The following is an 18,936-nucleotide window of genomic DNA, read 5'->3' on the forward strand; positions in this document are numbered from 1 at the left end:
ACAGTCTTTATATTGGACAGTAAACAAATGTGCTCTTTGCTCCAAAGGGAGATGCTATCTCTTTCCTCTAAGACTATTTGTTCTTGAAAAGGTAGACCAGTATAAAAGCTGTCAAGGACTGTTTGTAAGCTATGTAATGCAGGAGACTAACTGGGTATTCATTCTCTTACAGCAATTGATTTTCTTTTACTGATTTTATTGAATTGTGAGAATTCTTTTTATTTTCTAGGTACAAGCCCTTGGACAAATGTTCCCAAATATTTTCTGTTTGTGGTTGACTTTCAATAATTTCAAAGGAGAAAAGTTTTAAATTGGATGAAATTCTTTTTTATCAATTTTTCTAATATGGCTTCTTTGTGTGATCTTAAGAAACCTAGTTAGCCAGATTTGTAGAAGTTCTTAATGGGTTTAGTTCTTATATTTAAATATACCATTCATTTTTAGTTAAATTTTGTGTATGGTTGTGGCAAAAGTTGAGGCTTGTTTATTTTTCCATGTGGACACCACTTTTCCCGGCAGTATTAGCGAAAATCTCTTCTCTATTGAATCACTTTGGGACATTTTTCAATAAGTATTTTATTATGTACATGTGTGTCTGTTTTTGAAATTAATCCTTTCTGCTCATCGTCATGTCTGTTTTTGTCACCAATATCACATTACCATAATTATTTTAGCTTTATAGTAAGTCTTAAAATCAGATAGTCTAGGTATCCTGATCTTGCTTTCTGAAAGTCTGTGTGTAAATTCTATCATCAACTTGTCAGTTTCTTCAGAAAAGCCTGCTAGGATTTTGATTGGCCCTGTGGGTTTTTTTAAGTTCATACATTATGTATTTCAGGAACAAAGAAAATGCAGCTCCGCTTGAGGAAAACAGCACAGGAAAAAGTGAGGCAAAAAAGAGAAAGATTGCAGAAACATCCAATGTTATCACTGAATCACTGCCCTCTGCAGAATCAGAGCCTGTTGAAATTGAGGTGGAGATTGCCGAAGACACAATTGAAGTGGAAGGTGAAGGCATTGAAACATTGGAGGAAGTGGCTTCGGCCAAGGAATCTATAAAGTACATTCAAAGCACAGGTTCCTCCGATGATTCCGCTTTAGCTCTGTTGGCAGATATTACCAGCAAGTATCGTCAGGGTGATAGAAAAGGGCATCTTAAAGAAGGTGGATGCGCATCTGACCCCACAATCAAACAGGTAGAAGGTATTGAAATTGTGGAACTTCAGCTGTCACATGTGAAGGACTTGTTCCATTGTGAGAAATGTAACCGTTCATTTAAATTGTTTTACCATTTTAAGGAGCACATGAAATCACACTCCACTGAGAGTTTCAAGTGTGAAATATGCAATAAAAGGTATCTGCGGGAGAGCGCATGGAAACAGCACCTCAATTGCTACCACCTGGAAGAAGGTGGTGCCAGTAAGAAGCAAAGAACTGGGAAAAAAATTCATATTTGTCAGTATTGTGAGAAACAGTTTGACCACTTTGGACACTTTAAAGAGCATCTTCGAAAACATACAGGTATTTTATATTACAAGTATATGTCTTACGTATTCACACCAGGTATGAATGCTAATAGTTATTCTATTTTTTAATTGGTGTCACAGAAACCAGCTTTGTATTTTTCAATGTGCAGGATATAAATACACACTGTTCTCAGAATAATTCTTTGAAATATTGATGCTTAACTAGCAAAATTTGGGTCAACTTTGAAAGAAATTGTCACTCTTATACCTTGGCTCTTATTTAATAATATAAAACATGGTTTGTGATTTATTAGAGTAAATCAAAAAGCATTGCTAAGAAAATCATAAGTCTCTTAAAAATAAGTTTTCCAAGGGGCCTCGGTGATGTTGGTTAAGCATTGGATTGCAAACCACAGAGTCAGTAATTCACAGCTACCAGATGCTCCAGGAACAAGATGAGGCTGTCTTCTCCCATAAAGATTTGATTTATAGTCTCAGAAGCCCTATATGGTTGCTATGAGTTGGATTCAACTCAGTTGCAGTGGCTTTAGGTGGTTTATTTCTACACTTTTATCGCATCTTGAAATTTTTTTGCCTTTTGTTTATCTATGCAGTTTTCAGTTTTTTGTTGTTTCTTTTAAGTTTCCAGTTTTTAAAAACTCTTGTAGTAGGTCTCCTCCCAAAAACAAAACTAAAACCATCCCGTATAACTCTCAACCGACTTCTTGAACATTACTGACCCAGCAGATTCCTCAAAAGCCACCGTTTCCATTAGACCTTTTTTTTTTTTTTCCTTTTTGAAGGCTCTCTATTGAGATTTATAAGAATGTTACTCAGAACTTGTCTCCTGATTGCAGAGACAGTTAAACGTGTTTGGAATAACACAACATGCATTTATGAACTGGAACCCTTAGTAGTAATAATCCTCGATTCCTAAGTGTAACTAACAACTCTAGTCGGTCTATATTTTTGTATTATGTTAACCTGATACAGAAATAAGTACATTTACAAACAGCCGCTTACATGGTTATACTGCTGTGTACATGTAGTCTCTGTGAGATAATTTCGTAGCCTAGAGCTTCATTTTATCACCCCCTCTCCACTGACAAAAGTGCTAAGCCAGAGGGACAGCCAGGGAGAGAAGGGGGTCTTTAAATTGTTTCTCATCCTAGGAGCCTTCATGGGCACCAGAGAGATGTTACAGGGAGGTGACTGCAGGACCTTTGACCCTCATAGTCCTGTATCCTTTATACCTTATTTTCTCTCTTGTCAGTTCCTACTCTTCAGACATTTTTGTTTTGAGCAAGGTCTCCTGCACCAGATGTAGTGGTGCCGTGAAACTTAGGGTGCCCCCAACCCCAGGTTAGCCAGTAGTTGTGGCAGTTGCTAGGAGTGTGATATATCATGTCTCTGGACACTTGCAGTGGTGACATTTTAGACTCTTTAAAACAGATGAAGGGGCTTCAAAAAGTTCATGGAAAACAAAGAAAGAGTAAGTGATACTACAAAGGAATGAAATGAAACAAAATGTGTATGAACTTCCAATTTAAAACTAATGTGATACTTTGTAAGCTACCGAAACTCAGATAGCTTTAAAATCAATTTTTTCACGAACACTTTGAAGCCCCTTCATGTGCATGTGCAGCATATATTGGAGAATGCCAATAGTTAAAAATTTTTTGGTCCTTGAAAATCAAATTTCTCTATTCTAATGAATGTTCTATTGGGTTTTTTGTGGTTAATTTTGCACAAGAGCTGATAGATGAACAACACATTTAAGTAGTCAATAGTTGTTATTAGGTAATTAGTGCACTTTGATAGAAGTTTGGTGTGTCCTAGCAGATATCATTCTCTTGCCCAAAACTTGCCTGGTGACATCAATCTATTTGAAAAATGTACAACAGAAATAATTTTGCAAGTTTGTAAATGTGCTGCTTTTACGTGTTGCACTTTGTATCTTGAACTGGACAGTGGAATATGTTGTTTGACTTTGTCTTTCCCTCCAAAATGATGAGTGATAACGTGGTGTTCAAAATTGTAGGATCAAATGCCTCATGGAGGAACAACTCGGCACATGAATTATTTTTTTAAAAATTTAGCCTGAACTAGTAATTAGATAGGTTGCAGATATGGTCATTTTCTTAAATTAAGAGAACATAAGTAAATTTAAATGGTGTTTAAGTTAATAAGAGGTGGGTTGTTTTTCCCTTGTGATAATCTATGTCTAATGATAAAAACTATCCCCTTCCTGTCCCTTCCCCTATCAAAAAACACAAACATGAGGTAGCTTCAAAGCTAAGTGGAAAATGGAATGAAAAGATAATAGGATTTCTCGCAAGTTTTTGAAGCTCCCTTGATTTCATGTTGCACAATTTTATTCATTGGTTTTCTGTATGCTCTTCAAAATATGTGCAATGTAATCAATCTATGGCTTTCAAATTTTCTGTTACTTCTGAATTATTTGGAAAACAGTAATGGTAATATTAAGTCATAGACTTCTTGTCTTCAATGAGTTTTGTAATGTTGAGGGAGAAAAGCAGGTCTGGTCAGTGTGTGACTAAGTACTGATAGAGGTGAACCGAGTCCTGTGGGAATGTCTGCCTGGGCATTGAGGGAAGGGGGCTTTCATATTTTTTTCACTTAATATGAACTAAAAAAGATGTAAGCTAGAAGGGCATTCCAGGTAAAAGAGATGGCACATACATCATCGTAAGAGGAAGACACCTGCTTAAAGCTGCTGCTAGTAGTTTGTTATGGCTGAAGGTCCATGTAGAAGAATGCTAGGGTGTGTGGCTGAAGAGGTAAGACGGGCTGACCATGTGACATGTCTAGGCATTATGGGAGATCTATAAGTGGCTTATGGGTAAGAGAAATAGAGTAATGGGGAAAGTGAGGCTGAGATCTTTTTTTTATATAATTGCTGTAAATATGTTTGAATTTTATTTTGAAGACGGCCTATTTAAAAGATCTTAAGGCAGGAAGAGATCTGATCAGGCTTATATTAGAACTGGAAATGGCTTAGAATGGAGTGAAATTACTAGCTCTAATTAGAAAGCTGGCGACATATCTGAAAAACATTGAGGTCTTCTGTGAGTAACACAGAGTTGCAAAATTAACAGATTTTGGTGATGAGTGAGATGTGGGCCCCAAAGAGGGTCAATCCCAGTTTATTGGGGCACAATTCTGGCAGCATTATTAATTTAGAGAGGAAGACCGATATAATAGGCTGTTGTGCCAAGAAGATGGCAGGCACATTTCTGTGGGCTACCCTGTGTGAAGAACAAAAAAAGGTGACCTTTCATGTTGTTTTCCAGTAGTTGTCCCCTGAGAAGTAGTGGTGTGTTGGCAGAATGTGGTCCTAGAAGTCAGAATTTCGGCTTCTGTTCTGACTTTAGCCAGTAGAATGAACTTGACTGGTTATTTTACCTTTTAGCCTCTTTTCCTTTTCTATATAAACTGAGTTGATTATGCTTACTTTCTAGATGTGTTAGGCTGGTTTGGATAGAAAACAAACTTGAAACTCATTTATGTATAAGAAAGCTGTATGTATCAAGAAGTACGTAGTTGTATATCAAGGGGCTTTCCAGCCCAGTCCAGCTCAAGTCTACAAGTCCAGTACTGGTCTATAAGTCCCCCTTCAGACTCACTGCAGGCCAGTGATGTAGAAAGATGATATAGGATGCAGGAAGATCGGAAGCTGGTAGGTGCAAAGTCATGCGCATCCAAAGTCATTGGAAACATGACAGGGTGCCCACAGCTCTCAGTGTTGGTTGGCCCACCTTGGAGGCAGAGTCCCAGTGAGCAGGAAGGTGGAGGGGCAGTGAGAGAGAGTTCCTAGTGTCTCTCACTTTTATACTAAACGGTTATGATACCAAGGAGGTGTCAGGCTGTGATCCAGTTGCTAGGCTGGGCCCTTTACTCTGGAGTGTCTTGGTAACATAATCCTTAACCATCACACTAGGGTTGTAGCAAGTAAGAGAAAGTGGGGTAAGTACTTTGAGAATTCTGCTGTTCATATCTAAAGTTGCCATTTCCAGATAATAGGTTTTATTAGATTCGTCAAACCTTTAAAAAATAAAAACTTCATTAATTTGGTTTACAATGAAAAGTGAATCTCTTTTCTACTTCAGTAGGTCTTTTCAGAAACAACTACTTCTATCATTTTTTTAATGTATCCTTCCAAGTATATTTTTTTCATTTTCAAGTAAAAAAACACACACATACCACCACCACCCCACCCCAGTAATACCACCCCACCCCAGTAATACCAAGGTGTGGGGTGAGAGTAAGGCTGACTGTAGGGTCAAGATAATGTATCCGTTTGCTTGGGCTATGTGTGATGCTCCATGGTTTGGCAGTCGTGTAATGATGCACTCATCCTCTGTTTTCACCTAACGCTGATTGTTGCATAATGACCCAATCTTTGGAATCTGCCTATGCCAGTGATGAGTGGGTGTATCACTACAGATTTTTGAACTGAAAGGAATTTTTAAAATAATACTTATTTCAGGTTTTTAGGCTTTCTCTTTCAAACTGTTTAAGTTCATAAATGTGTACAAAAGAAATGAATTGTTTTATTGGGGTGGGGGGGAACAACTCAGAGTTACTTGACGGTGTCCGTGCTACTGGAGTGTGAGGACCTCATTCTAGCTCCTCTCTCTGAAATTCACTCACGTCTTTGCTTACTGTGTTCTTAAGCTTCTGCCTCATTCAGTCTTATTCTCCTCACCTCCCCTGTTCACCTAGTTTTATACTTACTGCCTTCCTGACTTCTGTGCCCTCCCTGAATCTTGTATACTACTTGGGGTTTCTGTTTCTTGTGTTGTAGTATAATCCCTTGCCTGCTCAAGTAAACTCTCCATTATGGAACCATTGCAGCTATTTACTCCTACTCTAGTTGTTAAACACTGCTGGAGAAAACTTGTATTTTGAATCTTAAATTTGACCTTTTGGTGCCTGATTTCTATATTTCCCGAGCAGCCGTCAGCTCCCATAACGATTCAAAGCCTCAGAAAGCCTGTGTATAGGTTCACTTTGAATCAGACTCCGCTTGATAGCCATGAGTTTGGGTGCCCCAATTGCCGTTCTTTATGAAAAGCACTTGCTTTATGAAGATCAAGGGTTGCAGGTTACAACTCAATGTAAAGAAAACCCAGATTCTCACAATGTGATTACTGAGCAGCATGATTAAACAGAGAAAAGGATGTTGTCATGCTTGGATCTATACTCGGTGCTCTTGGAACCAGCAGTCAGGAGATCAAAGGACACATTGTATTGGGTAAATCTGCTGCAGAAGACCTCTGTCAAGTGTTGAAAAGCAAGAGTGTTACTTTGAAGAGTAAGGTGCCCCTGACCCAAGGCATGTTATTTTCAATCACCTCATGTGCATGTAAAAGTTGGACACTGAATAAGGAAAACCAAAGAAGAATGGATATATTTGAATTGTGCTGGCAAAGAATAGTGAAACTACCATGGATTGCCAAAAGCTCAAAAAGGTCTGTCTTGTAAGAAGTACAGCCAGAATGCTCCTAAGAGGCAAGGATGGTGAGATTTTTGTCCCATGTACTTTGGACATGTTGCCAGGAGAGACCAGTCCCTGGAGAAGGACATCATGTGAGTAGGAACCGGCTCAAGGGCACCTAATAACATTCCAGACCTTCGATCAAGACCCCGGTCTACAACGTAGCCCCCAGCAGATGACATGCTGCTCTTTTTGCCCAGCACCCATTTGCATTGTTTGCTTATCTCTTCCTGAGGAAGAGATTTTCATTTTCAACCAGGAACGTTCTGGATCCCATGCCATTTGATGCCCCTTTCAAGACCAAGTTCCACTTGCCACTTTCTACTGTTTTTCTTTTCAGTTGTCTCTCTTCCTCAGCCACAATTAATGAGCCTTTCCTGACTTAAAGCATCCTTTGATTTACTTGTTCCCCTCTAGCCATTTCTCTTTACTTCTAAATTTCTTTGAAAGAATTTCAAGAAATGCTGTTTTCATCTCCTCTCACTTAGTTCCTCATCCCACTGTGGTCTGGCTTCTGACCCAATCCAACACTAACACTTCTTTGCTAGAGCTATTATAACCCCCTTAGTCATTAATATCTTCCCTGACACCTCTCTTCAGTTTATCTCTTTTCCTAAAAGTTCCTTAATTCCTAATTCCTCTTAATTTCTCATCTAGTTTTTCTTCTGTTGGCTGCTCCAGTTTTATTTCCTTGATTGGCTCATTCATCTTCTTTTTTAAACTTGGTGGTTCTTTTTATTAGGCATCAAACTCCTGGGAAAATTTATCCTCAACAATGGTTTTTATTACCACTTAACTCTTATCTGTATATCAGTTGAAAGAGTTCTGATGGCACAGTAGGGTAGGAGTTGGACTGCTAACCCTGAGGTCTGCAGTTCAAACCCACCAGCATCTCTAAAGAAGAAACATGAGGCTGTCTACTGTAAACATTCACAGTCTTGAAAACTCGTATATGGTTGCTTTGAGTTCCAACTCACAATCGACTTGATGGCAGTGACTATCCGTCCAACCCCCTCTTTTGAGGTACTGGATTTTTATATGAATCTTCACTCTGAATATCTGGATCTCTTCACTGTATCCTATGAATACCTTGAATGTAGCAGATATAAAAGGAATTTATACCATTCTATCACACTCTCCACTCCAAATCTTCTCTGTGTTCTTTATCTTAGTTGTATTTTAAGCCAGAGTAACTAGAATCAGTATTAGTCCTGCTTGCTCTTGTCCCGTGCCATTTTACTCCTCTGTCTCTGCTTAGAGCGAGCTTCTCTGGAGACAGAACCAAGCCCCTCCCTTACCCTGCTGCAGTCCATGCTCCAGGGCCTTAAAAAAGCATTTTCTTGGGGGCTCGTACAGCTCTTATAATAATCCATGAATGCATCCATTGTGTCAAGCACATTTGTACATTTTTTGCCATCATTTGCAAAACATTTTCTTTCTGCTTGAGCCCTTGGTATCAGCTCATTTTTCCCCCTTCCTCTATTACCCTCCATCATGAACCCTTGATAATTTATAAATTATTGTAATTTTTTTATATCTTACACTGATGTCTCCCTTCATCCACTTTTCTGTTGTCTGTCCCCCTGGGAGGGAGGGGGTTATATGTCGATCAGTGTCATTGTGCTCAGTTTCCCCTTTCTCGCCCCTCTCCTCCCCACCTTCCCCTTCCCCTCCTGGTATCACTACTCTCATTGGTCCTGATGGGTTTATCTGTCCCGAATTCCCTGTGTTTCTAACTCTTATCTGTACCCGTGTACATGCTCTGGTCTAGCCAGATTTGTAAGGTACAGTTGGGATAATAAAAGTGGTGGGGAGGAAGCATCAAAGAACTAGAGGACAGTTGTAAGTTTCATAAGTGCTATACTCCACTGTGTCGTCTCTTCCTTGTGACCCTTCTGTAAGGGGATGTCCAATTATCTACAGAATGGCTTTGGGTCTCCACTCTGCATTCCCCTTCATTCACATTGATGGGATTTTTTTGTTTTGGGTCTGATGCCTGATACCTAATCCCATCAATACCTCATGATCACCCAGGCTGGTGTGCTTCTTCCATGTGGACTTTGTTGCTTCTCAGCTAGATGGACACTTGTTTATCTTCAAGCCTTTAAGACCCCAGACACTATACCTTTTTAGAGTTGGGCACCATCAGCTTTCTTCACCACATTTGCTTATGCATCCATTTTGTCTTCAGTAATCATGTCAGGAAGCTGAACATCACAGAATGCCAGCTTATTAGAACAAAATGTTCTTGTGTTGAGGGAGTACTTGAGTGGAGGCCCAGTGTCCGTCTGCTACCTTAATATTTGACATATATATACGTACATAGGTCTACTTCACTATCATATATAAATATATTTAAATATGTAGATGCCTGTATTTAGACCTCTATAAATAATGTCCTTTTGCCTCCTAGTTCTTTCCTCTATTTCCTCTTACTTTCCTCTTGTCCCACTATCATGTTCAGCCTTCATTTGGGTTTCACTAATTCCTCTGTTACATTGCTCTTTATCAAGCTCTACTATACCTCCACTCTCCTCACAATCAGTTTTAGATCACTTGTTGTTCCCTTGTCCCTGGGTTTGTTAACACCCACTTCCTTTCCCCTGTCTCCCCCTCTCCAGTGTCCTCCCAGACGGACCTGCTGTTTTCTGCCCCAGATTGTTTATCCTGTCCATGACCTTTTTACCCACACCTCATTGCACTTGTTTATTTTCATGTATTTAGCCTTCACACCCTAGCCTGTAATAAAAAGTATTTGAAAACAAGGGCAATTTATATTTTCATCTCCATCCCCCAACACAGGATCTAGTGTACAGCACAATAGGGACCTAATTGAAAAATAGATGTAGGATGGATACTGATCCATTTCCCAAGGTACCACCAATCTTGATTTTTGTCTAAGGAAAAATGAACATTTTTAAGAAATGAGAAAGAACTAATAAACCTATTCCTAAGATATCAGATTAAACAGTATTCCTCAAAGTTATGTTGTTATTTCCACCTTTGGGTATTGTAAAACATCTGAACATGAGAATGTGCTATTAAAATTTATCACAAAGAAAACAAGCTCTTAAAATTGCTTGCTTTTTGCCATTTTCCTTGATTTATCACTATACATATTTTCTCTTCTAATAGGTGAGAAACCCTTTGAATGTTCAAATTGTCACGAGCGATTTGCTAGAAATAGCACACTGAAATGTCACCTGACAGCATGCCAAACTGGAGTAGGGGCCAAAAAGGGAAGAAAGAAGCTTTATGAATGTCAGGTACGTGTGAGTATATTCTGTATTTACTATTGAATGAGTTTAGTGCCTGAAAATACCCCCGCCTCCCCCCCCACAAACACAGAGTAAATGGGGAGAGTGGGGGTGGAGAAATCGGATCTGTTGTTCACAGTATTGCCTCTACAGGAAACAGTTTTGATTCGTTTTCAAAAAGTTAGTTAAAAATGCTAGTGACCCAGCTATTCTCCAACGACCTGAGAGCTGGAGCGCACATATATACTGGACACAGTGTCCATTACATTAGACCACATAGCCAGAAGGTGGAAACGAGCCGTTGCCCACGAACAGAGTAATGGGTAAATAAAATGTGCTGTTGAGATGCATAGGTTTCCAAACACATTTGGTTTACCGCCCCCTTCTATCCTCTTTTCAGAGAAAAAAGAAATTCCCTCGGTACTGCCGGACAGTTAAAAGTTGTTGTGCTTTTGCAACCCCCTATATTGTAGCAGTACCCCACACCCCGACCCCCGCCTAGGGGTGGGGGGAGCGCGCAGTGCTGCCCACTGTGGGAAACACTCTTGTAATGGAATATGTAATCCTCGGCTATAAAGAGAAGTGAAGTTTTGGTATATGCTGTGATACGGATGAAACCCTGAAAGCATTTTGAGTGAAATACTTCAGTAAGGACAACTGTTATATGATCTTTGCTTAAATAAACCATTCCGGGTAGGCAGCTGTCTAGCGACAAAAGTTTATTAGTGGTAGCCTGGGGTCAGTGGGAAGGAGAAATGGGTATACCATATTGATTAATTGAATTTCTCTTAAGGGTGTTGAAAAAAATTGGAATTAGTGATGATAATTGAAAAACATGATGTGTGTAATGTCATGGGACTAAACACTAGAAGGAATTAAAATGCCTGCAGAGAAATGAAAGTAATTAATATAATTATTTTGATTTTCCCAAGGAAACTAGAATCACTTCTATTTACCCAACCCTATATGTCAGCAAAATTCAGCTAGTCTGGAGCTTATGATTAAACTACCATAGAGCAATCATTAAAATTCCAAAGGAGGGCAGAAAGGTGGCTGTAATTATGCCTTTACTGATTAATAACTTTTTACCCCAAATAATGTAATGGGTCTAAACGTTTGTATCTTGAAGAAATTACATATAACGTAACTCACTACTTTATAATCTTAAAATTTGTATCATGCTTAAACCAAAAAAGGCAATATTAAAGTTTCCCAAAACTATGTTTAAGAAGTTAGTTTAGACTAGGTTTCAGAAGAAATCGTCACTTTTTCCTCTCAGAGTACAAATGTGCCTGTAGTGGTTTTTGTTTGAATATAAGTATTGTTAATACCATGTGTTTGATTGTTTCAGGTCTGTAACAGTGTGTTTAACAGCTGGGACCAGTTTAAAGATCACTTAGTAATTCACACTGGAGATAAACCCAACCATTGTACTCTATGTGATTTGTGGTTTATGCAAGGAAATGAATTAAGGAGACATCTCAATGATGCCCATAATATTTCAGAACGTCTAATAACTGAAGAAATTCTTTCAGTGGAAACACACTTGCAAGCTGAACCTGTAACATCAATGACAATTATAGAACAAGTTGGGAAGGTACATGTGCTACCATTGCTTCAGGTCCAAGTGGATTCAGCACAAGTAACTGTGGAACAGGTCCATCCAGACCTGCTCCAGGACAGCCAAATGCACGATTCACATATCAGTGAGCTTCCTGAGCAGGTCCAGGTGAGTTATCTAGAAGTGGGTCGAATTCAGACTGAAGAAGGTACAGAAGTGCATGTTGAGGAGCTGCATGTTGAGCGAGTAAATCAGATGCCAATGGAAGTACAAACTGAGCTTCTAGAAGCAGGCTTGGATCAAGTGACCCCTGAAATCTTGAATGAGGAGGAGAGAGATCCTAGCCACGCGGATACTGCTGAGGATGCCAGGGAAGACCACGAAGATGCGGAGGGTTTACAAACCAAACCAACAGAGGATGCTGAAGCGGCAAAGGCCGGGCACGAGGACAGAACAGCTATGCCAGTGTTAGAATGACATAGCAAATGAATATATTTTAATTTACGTGTTGCGTTTTTCAACTGATTATGGGCAGTGTGACTGTCTTTCTTGACAGACAAGTGGACCAAAGTGAACCATTTCTTGTGCTGTTTCTATTGAACCACACTGGTTTCCCCCTACTAATGCTACAGAAGAGAGAACTTTCCCATAAGTGGGAAACTTTGAGAAGTATATTTCTGGAAACTTAGATGAGTTATATTCTTATTATATTGTTGGGTACGAATGTATCTATTTTCATTGTGGTAAGGGTTTTCCCTTTTCTTCCTAGGTCATGTTCTTCCTCAATTTTTTTTTCCTATTGTAAAATCAAATGTAAATCATTAGAATACAGGCTAATGTATTCTAATGCATGTTAGAAAACTGAATATCTAGGAAACACAAGGCTGCATGAAGAAAAGTGCATTGTGACTGTGCAGTTCCATATTGGCTTCTGGCTTCCTTGAGTGTGAGTAATGTGCTTGTCGACCCTGAGAGTCACAGATGCCCTCTCTGTACCAGGAACTGAGTGGGGGTGGCAGCATTTCTAGAATGTAAAAACAACAACAAAACATACCCATGTGCCTTTTCAAAACCAACGTAGTTTATCTAAAGGATCTCTGGTTCTTTCAACGTTTGTGTGGTAAGGAGTGATGTAGATGATGCTATAGGATTTTATATTTTTGCTTATAAATGTGAACCACCAATTCTTTTTCATTGACGTTAAGTTGAGAAGTTTAATTCAGCGGCAGCTGAAGTGCCATTTCAATTGGGAAAATTTATTTATATCTGTGGTAAACTTTATTTTGATGAAAAGTTTGCACTAGTATTTTACCACCAGATGGGAAAAAAATGAGCATCGTTAAAGAAATTAATGTATTTAAAATAAAGTGCAGAGAAAAACATGTATATAATATATCAGGCTTTGTTTTGAATGGAAATCCACCCCCCTCCCCCAATCCTTAATGTAAAGATTTTGTGCTATAACTTTTAAAGCCATACAAATAAGAGTGCTAAACTGTGGACTTAAAAGTAGGTATGTAAATATTTTTAATCAGTATTACTTGGAAAATAAAATATAACAACCACATAAAATAAACCAATATGCTATTTTCTTTACCTGTTGAATACTGGGAGTATATTTACATTTTTAAAGTAAACTTTAAAATTATGTGTTCGTGGCTCTTTTTTTTAATTACCAGTGTGGAAATTGATGTGTGATCTGAGCTATTTTCTAATATGTGTGCGCCCATGGCACACTGGTTGAGGGTTAAACTGCTAATAATGGCAAGGGTGGGTTATTTAAACCCCCCCCCCCCCCCCCCCCGGCCACTCTGCAGGAGAAAGATGAGGCTGTCAGTTTCTGGAAAGAATTACAATCTCTGAAACCCTTAAGGGTTGTACTATGCCCTATATAGGGTCTCTATGAACCAGAATCAACTTAATGGCAGTGAGTTATTAATTTGACCATTAATTTCCCTGTTCCTAAAAGGCATAAATGCTATCCTTGTGCTTACAATGCCAGTGAATTGGATTGAAAGGGGAGAAGAAAGCTACCTACTGATGGTACACCTTCTGTGGTTTAGTTGCTTGCACAACATTTAACAAAACAGTTGTTAGAAATCACGATGTATATTTAAGTGTCAAAAATCCAGTCTAGATTTAGAAGAGGACATGAAATGAGGTATATTATTACTGAAAGCAGGTACGTCATAGCTGAGAGCAGGTACTACTAGGAAGATGTCTACCTGTGTTTTATTGATTCTGCAAAGACATTTAACTGTGGATCATGACCAGTTGTAGAGAACATTACAAACAATGAGAATTGCAGAACACTTCATTGTACTCAAGTGGAACCTAAAATAGACCAAGAGAACAAGGACCGTCGTGTTTAAAACCAGGACAGACACGTGTCAGGGTTGTAATCCTTTCACTATATTCATTGTGTGTGCTGAGTTGGCCTGATTCAATGGAAGTGAATTTGGTAGGTTTTTTTATATGCTGAGTAAATAATCCAAAAGGCCGAACTATATGAAGAAGTGCATGGCTTCAGGATTGGAGGAGGTCTCATTAACCTGTAGTATGGAGGTGACAACCTTGCCTGCTGGAAGTGCAGGGAACTTGAAGTACTTATAAAAATCAAAGTCTTCAATATGAGTTATACCTCAAAATAGAGAGAAAACCAAAGTCCTTAGAATTGGACCAGTAAGCAGGATCCGTGGTCAATGGAGAAAAGATTGAAGTTGTCAAGGATTTCGTTTTACTTGAATCCATAATCAACGCCCATTGATTCGGCAGTTAAGAATCTGACCACATGTTGCAAGTTGCTGCAAAAGACCTCTTTAAAGTTGGAAGGCAAAGATGTCACTCTGGGAACTAAAATGTGCCTGATTCCCATTGCCTCAACAGGTGTGAAAACTGGACAGTGAGCGTCTGCAAAAAAACATTGTATCAGGGACCGCCAAAAGATTAACCAAAGCAGCCAGAATACTTCCTAGAATTGAGGATAATAAAACTACATTTCATAAACTTGGGGCATGATACGGGGAACCAGTGTAGAGCGGGCAGCGTGCTTCATGAAGTAGCGGGTCCAGACAAAAGGAAGACACTTGAGTGGCTACAACAATGGACTCCAACAGAAATGTGAAGATGGCACAGGACTGTGCCATGTTTTGTTCTCGTGCATAGGGGTTGCTGCGAGTTGGAACTGACTTAAAGGCACTTAACACGAAGAGCTGATGGGGCTCTAGGGGCTCAGCAATTGAGCATGGGCTGCCAACTCGGCAGTATAAAGCTTAGCTGTCCTATGGAGAAAATATTTGGTAGTTTGCTTCGGTAAAGATTACAGCCTTTGTAATATTTTGATTGTTAATCTGTCTACGGTTCTACTCTCACCTCTTGGATCTCTGAGTCAGAATCAACTCGATCCCTATAAGAAGCTCTAGGCATACAGTTGTTAATCCCTGAGTTGCTAAAGGTAGTTGATTTGAGTCCACTCAACAGGTCTGGTAAAAAGACCTGGTGATGTTTCATAAAGATTACAGCCTGTGGAAATATGTGAGGTACTCTGTCACCTGGGGTTCTTGTGATTTGGAATTGTTGACATCTGGCAACAACATCGTGCAGCTTTGGTTATTACATGGTGCAGTGAAATACTTCATAAGGTCAGCCATATGAAGCAGTGACATACTTCTCATAAGGTCAGCCATGACCTTTCTAGCCACAGCCTTTCATTTTGGGATGTCTTGTAAATCCTAGCCCTTATGCCTGTGGTTTTGATCCCATTTTGGAGTTAGGAGTTGGTTATGTTAATGAGTCAGATTTAGGGCGAGATGTCTCTTGAACCAAGGAGTCTCGTTGGCAATAGGTACTGCTAGATCAGCAGGTCAATCCCACCAGCTCTTCCTATGAAGATTACAGGGTTACTATGAATCAAATGACTCAACAGTGGGGATCTTGATTCACCACCTTTACTAAAGGATGGCTCAAGTCACCACTCTGAATTTATTTCATTTCCTGCATCTGTAATTTAATGAATGTTCTAGCAATATTCGCTTGCTCTGGTACTGCATCTGCTGCCACCTGAATGGACATCTCTCAGGGCTTGAGCCAACAGTCTAATTATCTGACTTGAGTCACCAGATTCCCGAGTCTTTGGAGTCTATGGCTTGTCGTTTGTCCTGCCAATTTTGGTTCATCAGCCTCTGCTGCAACCATGTGAGTTGAGAAAGGCATCCAGATTGACACTTGACACATGCGTTTGGGGCTTGCCAGCCTCCCAAACTGGAAGTTTAGAAGTTCTGAGATGTGGTGGCGAATTATGAAACCCCAAACAGGAAGAATCCTGAAAGCAGTAGTTTATTTCAAAGATAGTGGTTACAGTAGTTTGGAAAAGTTGTACATTTGGGATATCTTTAGCCTCACCTCGTGCATTAGCTTTGTTCTGATCTTTCTTCAAGCTTATTTATGCCATTGGACTCTGGAGTGCATGCCCGTTTCCCCCAACTATGTAAGATATAAAGAGAAAAACATCAGTGCTTTTAATATATGCAAGAAACAAGCTTCTCTTTCTATCGTGACAACTTGGAGAAGACTCCTCTTTATATAGAAATGGAAATAGCAATAATTCCACAAACAAGTGAATTTGCTCCATCTATATTCAATGTGAAATTGAAGATTTCGGGATTTAAAGGATCCAAGCATGTCTTCTAGATTACTCATGTTAAAATGTGAATAACCTAACAGGATTGTCATTGAACAATTGAGAAGATTTTAATGAACAGTTTTGTTTTAACGTGGGCTGATTGTTTTAAAGAAATAAAGGATCATTAAATAGCTGTTTGTAAGTACTACGTGTTTGTCAAGTGTCCAGATCTATTCAACAGCAACAACTGTAAACTACAAAATGAAAAGTACATGTAAGATACCTGGCTTGGAAAACAGATTGATAGCATGTGCTGTATTTAAGTTCCCTTTGTCTTCTGAAGAACGTGTGTAATTTTACAAACCCCTTTTCTCACTCAACCCTTGTCCTATACAAATACACGCATAAATGCCTTGGGGTTTCTTGACAATCTCCGTGTTTAGTCCCTGGAGCTGTCCAAGGTTTATTGTTTGCTTTTTCTGTCTGACCCCTTAACACAAGGAAATAGGTAGTCGTGAGCGTAGACTAGATGCAGACTGCAGGGCTGAGAATCCAGCACCATTGAAAGCTAGGATCTGAATCAAGTCCTATGGCCGCTTGGTCTCAGACTCCCCCTATGTCAAGATGAGCCTCGTAATGAGTGCCTCATTGAGGTTGATATTTGTAAAGGCATTTAAAACAATGCCTGGCAAAAGAGCTCTCCCCTCCCCTAAGAGGAGGGTCTTTGACTTTTGTACTTTCTATTAGAAAAGAATTTTAGACTTAGACTTTTCCTTTCCAGTCTTTTTGCTCCAGTCAAGCCTGCCTGATAGTCTTGAGTACAGGTCAATGGAGTATGGAAATGAAGAGTGCTGAGGTGGAGGTGCTGAGTGAGGAGGTGGAAAGAGTGCGCCAGTGTTCCTTGGCCCTGCTGTTAAACCAGCTGTGTGGCCTTCCCAAGTTCCAGCCTCTAAAATGAAGCGCTTGATCTTCAGTTAATAGCTTGCATATTTAACATTGTGCATTTTATTCCAAGTCTACACCTAATTGAGTAGACTTGGCTTGTTTGTAAATTTTGTCACCATGAGCAGAGGGTCATGATGGGGAGTGGGCAGGAGATGGCGCCGCTGCCCAACTGGCAAGGCGGAAAACTGGCCCTTTGCTGGGGATACGCAGGCATTTCTGTCTGCAGGTCTCAAATGACTCACCCCGGGAGCCGTCTCTGAAGGACAGGGAACTTGTTCAAGAGGCTGGGACAGCTTAGTACCGGCTGGCGTTGCTGGAAGCTGTGTCAACTTGGCTTCTGTGTCGCTGCTTCCTATTTGCGGTCAAGAAGGGGCTTCTGCGGCAGGCTAGCGCCCTCTTCCCGAGGGTCTGTCCGCTGTAGGTGTCCCCTTGCCGTGCCCCATCCTCATGTGTGCTCCTCCTTTCCGGCTACCATAGAAACCAGCAGCTACGTGTGGGCCGCCTCCTCTCCGGGCCGGCCCCTAGTTCCCGATTGGTCCTCGCGGGAGCTGGGCTGGGGGCCGGGAGGGTGGTGGGGCCGGCAGGCGGTCTCTGACAGCTCGGGAGCCTCCAGGCCCGGTCCAGGGCGGAGCCCAGAGCACCCTGTGGGGCGCAGGGGCCCAACGCCAGGAGCCCACCTCGGGACCAGGTAAGCGAGGGCGGGGGCCTCGCAGCAAGCACCCCTGCCCCGCCGCCCTTGCTTTGGGGCAGGCTGCAAACCTTCTAACTAGGGACGGCCCGTTGGAGAAGGCGGCGAAGTGGGGTCAGGAGATCAGGACCCCATGAGGGACGCCCCTACTCGAGGAGAGGGTGGCGGAGCCCGAGGAAATGCGCGCGCGTGTCTGCTGAGCCCCGGTTCCCGGGTGCTCGCCCCCACGCGAGCCGGCTAGAGGCGCCGGACGGACGGATGGAGCCAGCCCTTATCTGGGAGGGGGGGGGGCGACCCTCGGGGGGGGGCGACCCTCCCGCTGCCCACCTGCAACCGCCCGCCGCACCCCTCGTCACAGCGCGTCCCCACAGCAGGCGCTTCTTTGAAGTCGCCATCCGAAGTCAGAAAAATCTTGATTCCTTTCTCGAATATCTCTGGGAGGGAATCTTAGGAGCCCACAACGGCGATACTATCCGGGAAGCATCGCAACCGTGGCGTTTTAGCCATTTCTGATCAGCTCTGGTGTGGTGACATCTGGGCAAGTGGGGAGAGCAAAGCAATAGACAGAGGTGCCGTAAGCGCCCCTGGTGATGTAGTGGGTGCACGATGGGCTGTGGTCTGCAGTTTGAAACCACCGCAGCTCGGCGCGGGGAAGACTGGGTTTTCTCCTCCCTTAAAGAGTCAACAGTCTGAGAGACCCACAGGGGCTCACTGTGAGTCAGCTTTGGCCCCGTGGCAGGGGGTTTGGGTTTATAGTCCGAAGACGGGTAGCGAATAATCGGCCATCTGTACTTTTTATCCAATCTTTCCTTTCTCCTTTCGTTTTTTCTCCCCTTTCCACCTCCCTCTGTGCTGAACCCCAGGCTCCTCCCCACCC

The 18,936-nt window shown here is 41.2% G+C and overlaps 2 protein-coding genes across 11 annotated transcripts in view; both read left to right on the forward strand.

Annotated features, from left to right (window-relative positions):
• ZNF131 (zinc finger protein 131) overlaps positions 1–13,545 on the forward strand; it is a 49,502-nt gene extending 35,957 nt beyond the window's left edge. For 4 of the 9 annotated variants that reach the window (XM_075540989.1, XM_075540986.1, XM_075540988.1 and 1 more), the window contains exons 5-7: positions 839–1,521; positions 10,123–10,253; positions 11,596–13,541. In XM_075540989.1, the coding sequence (XP_075397104.1) occupies positions 839–1,521; positions 10,123–10,253; positions 11,596–12,282 (1,501 nt within the window). In that variant the 3' untranslated portion in view covers positions 12,283–13,541. Of the gene's footprint in view, positions 1–838; positions 1,522–10,122; positions 10,254–11,595 lie in introns of those variants that run through there. The other 5 variants (XM_075540985.1, XM_075540984.1, XM_075540990.1 and 2 more) reach the window with 4 other exon arrangements.
• A 4,368-nt stretch (positions 13,546–17,913) lies between these two features.
• The window catches only part of NIM1K (NIM1 serine/threonine protein kinase), a 66,448-nt gene continuing 65,425 nt past the window's right edge, over positions 17,914–18,936 (forward strand). For both annotated transcript variants that reach the window (XM_075540994.1, XM_075540993.1), the window contains exon 1: positions 17,914–18,059. The gene's annotated coding sequence lies outside the window, so the exon portion shown is untranslated. The remainder of the gene's footprint in view (positions 18,060–18,936) is intronic.

Source organism: Tenrec ecaudatus, chromosome 2 (genome assembly GCF_050624435.1).
Source record: "Tenrec ecaudatus isolate mTenEca1 chromosome 2, mTenEca1.hap1, whole genome shotgun sequence".
NCBI lineage: Eukaryota > Metazoa > Chordata > Mammalia > Afrosoricida > Tenrecidae > Tenrec > Tenrec ecaudatus.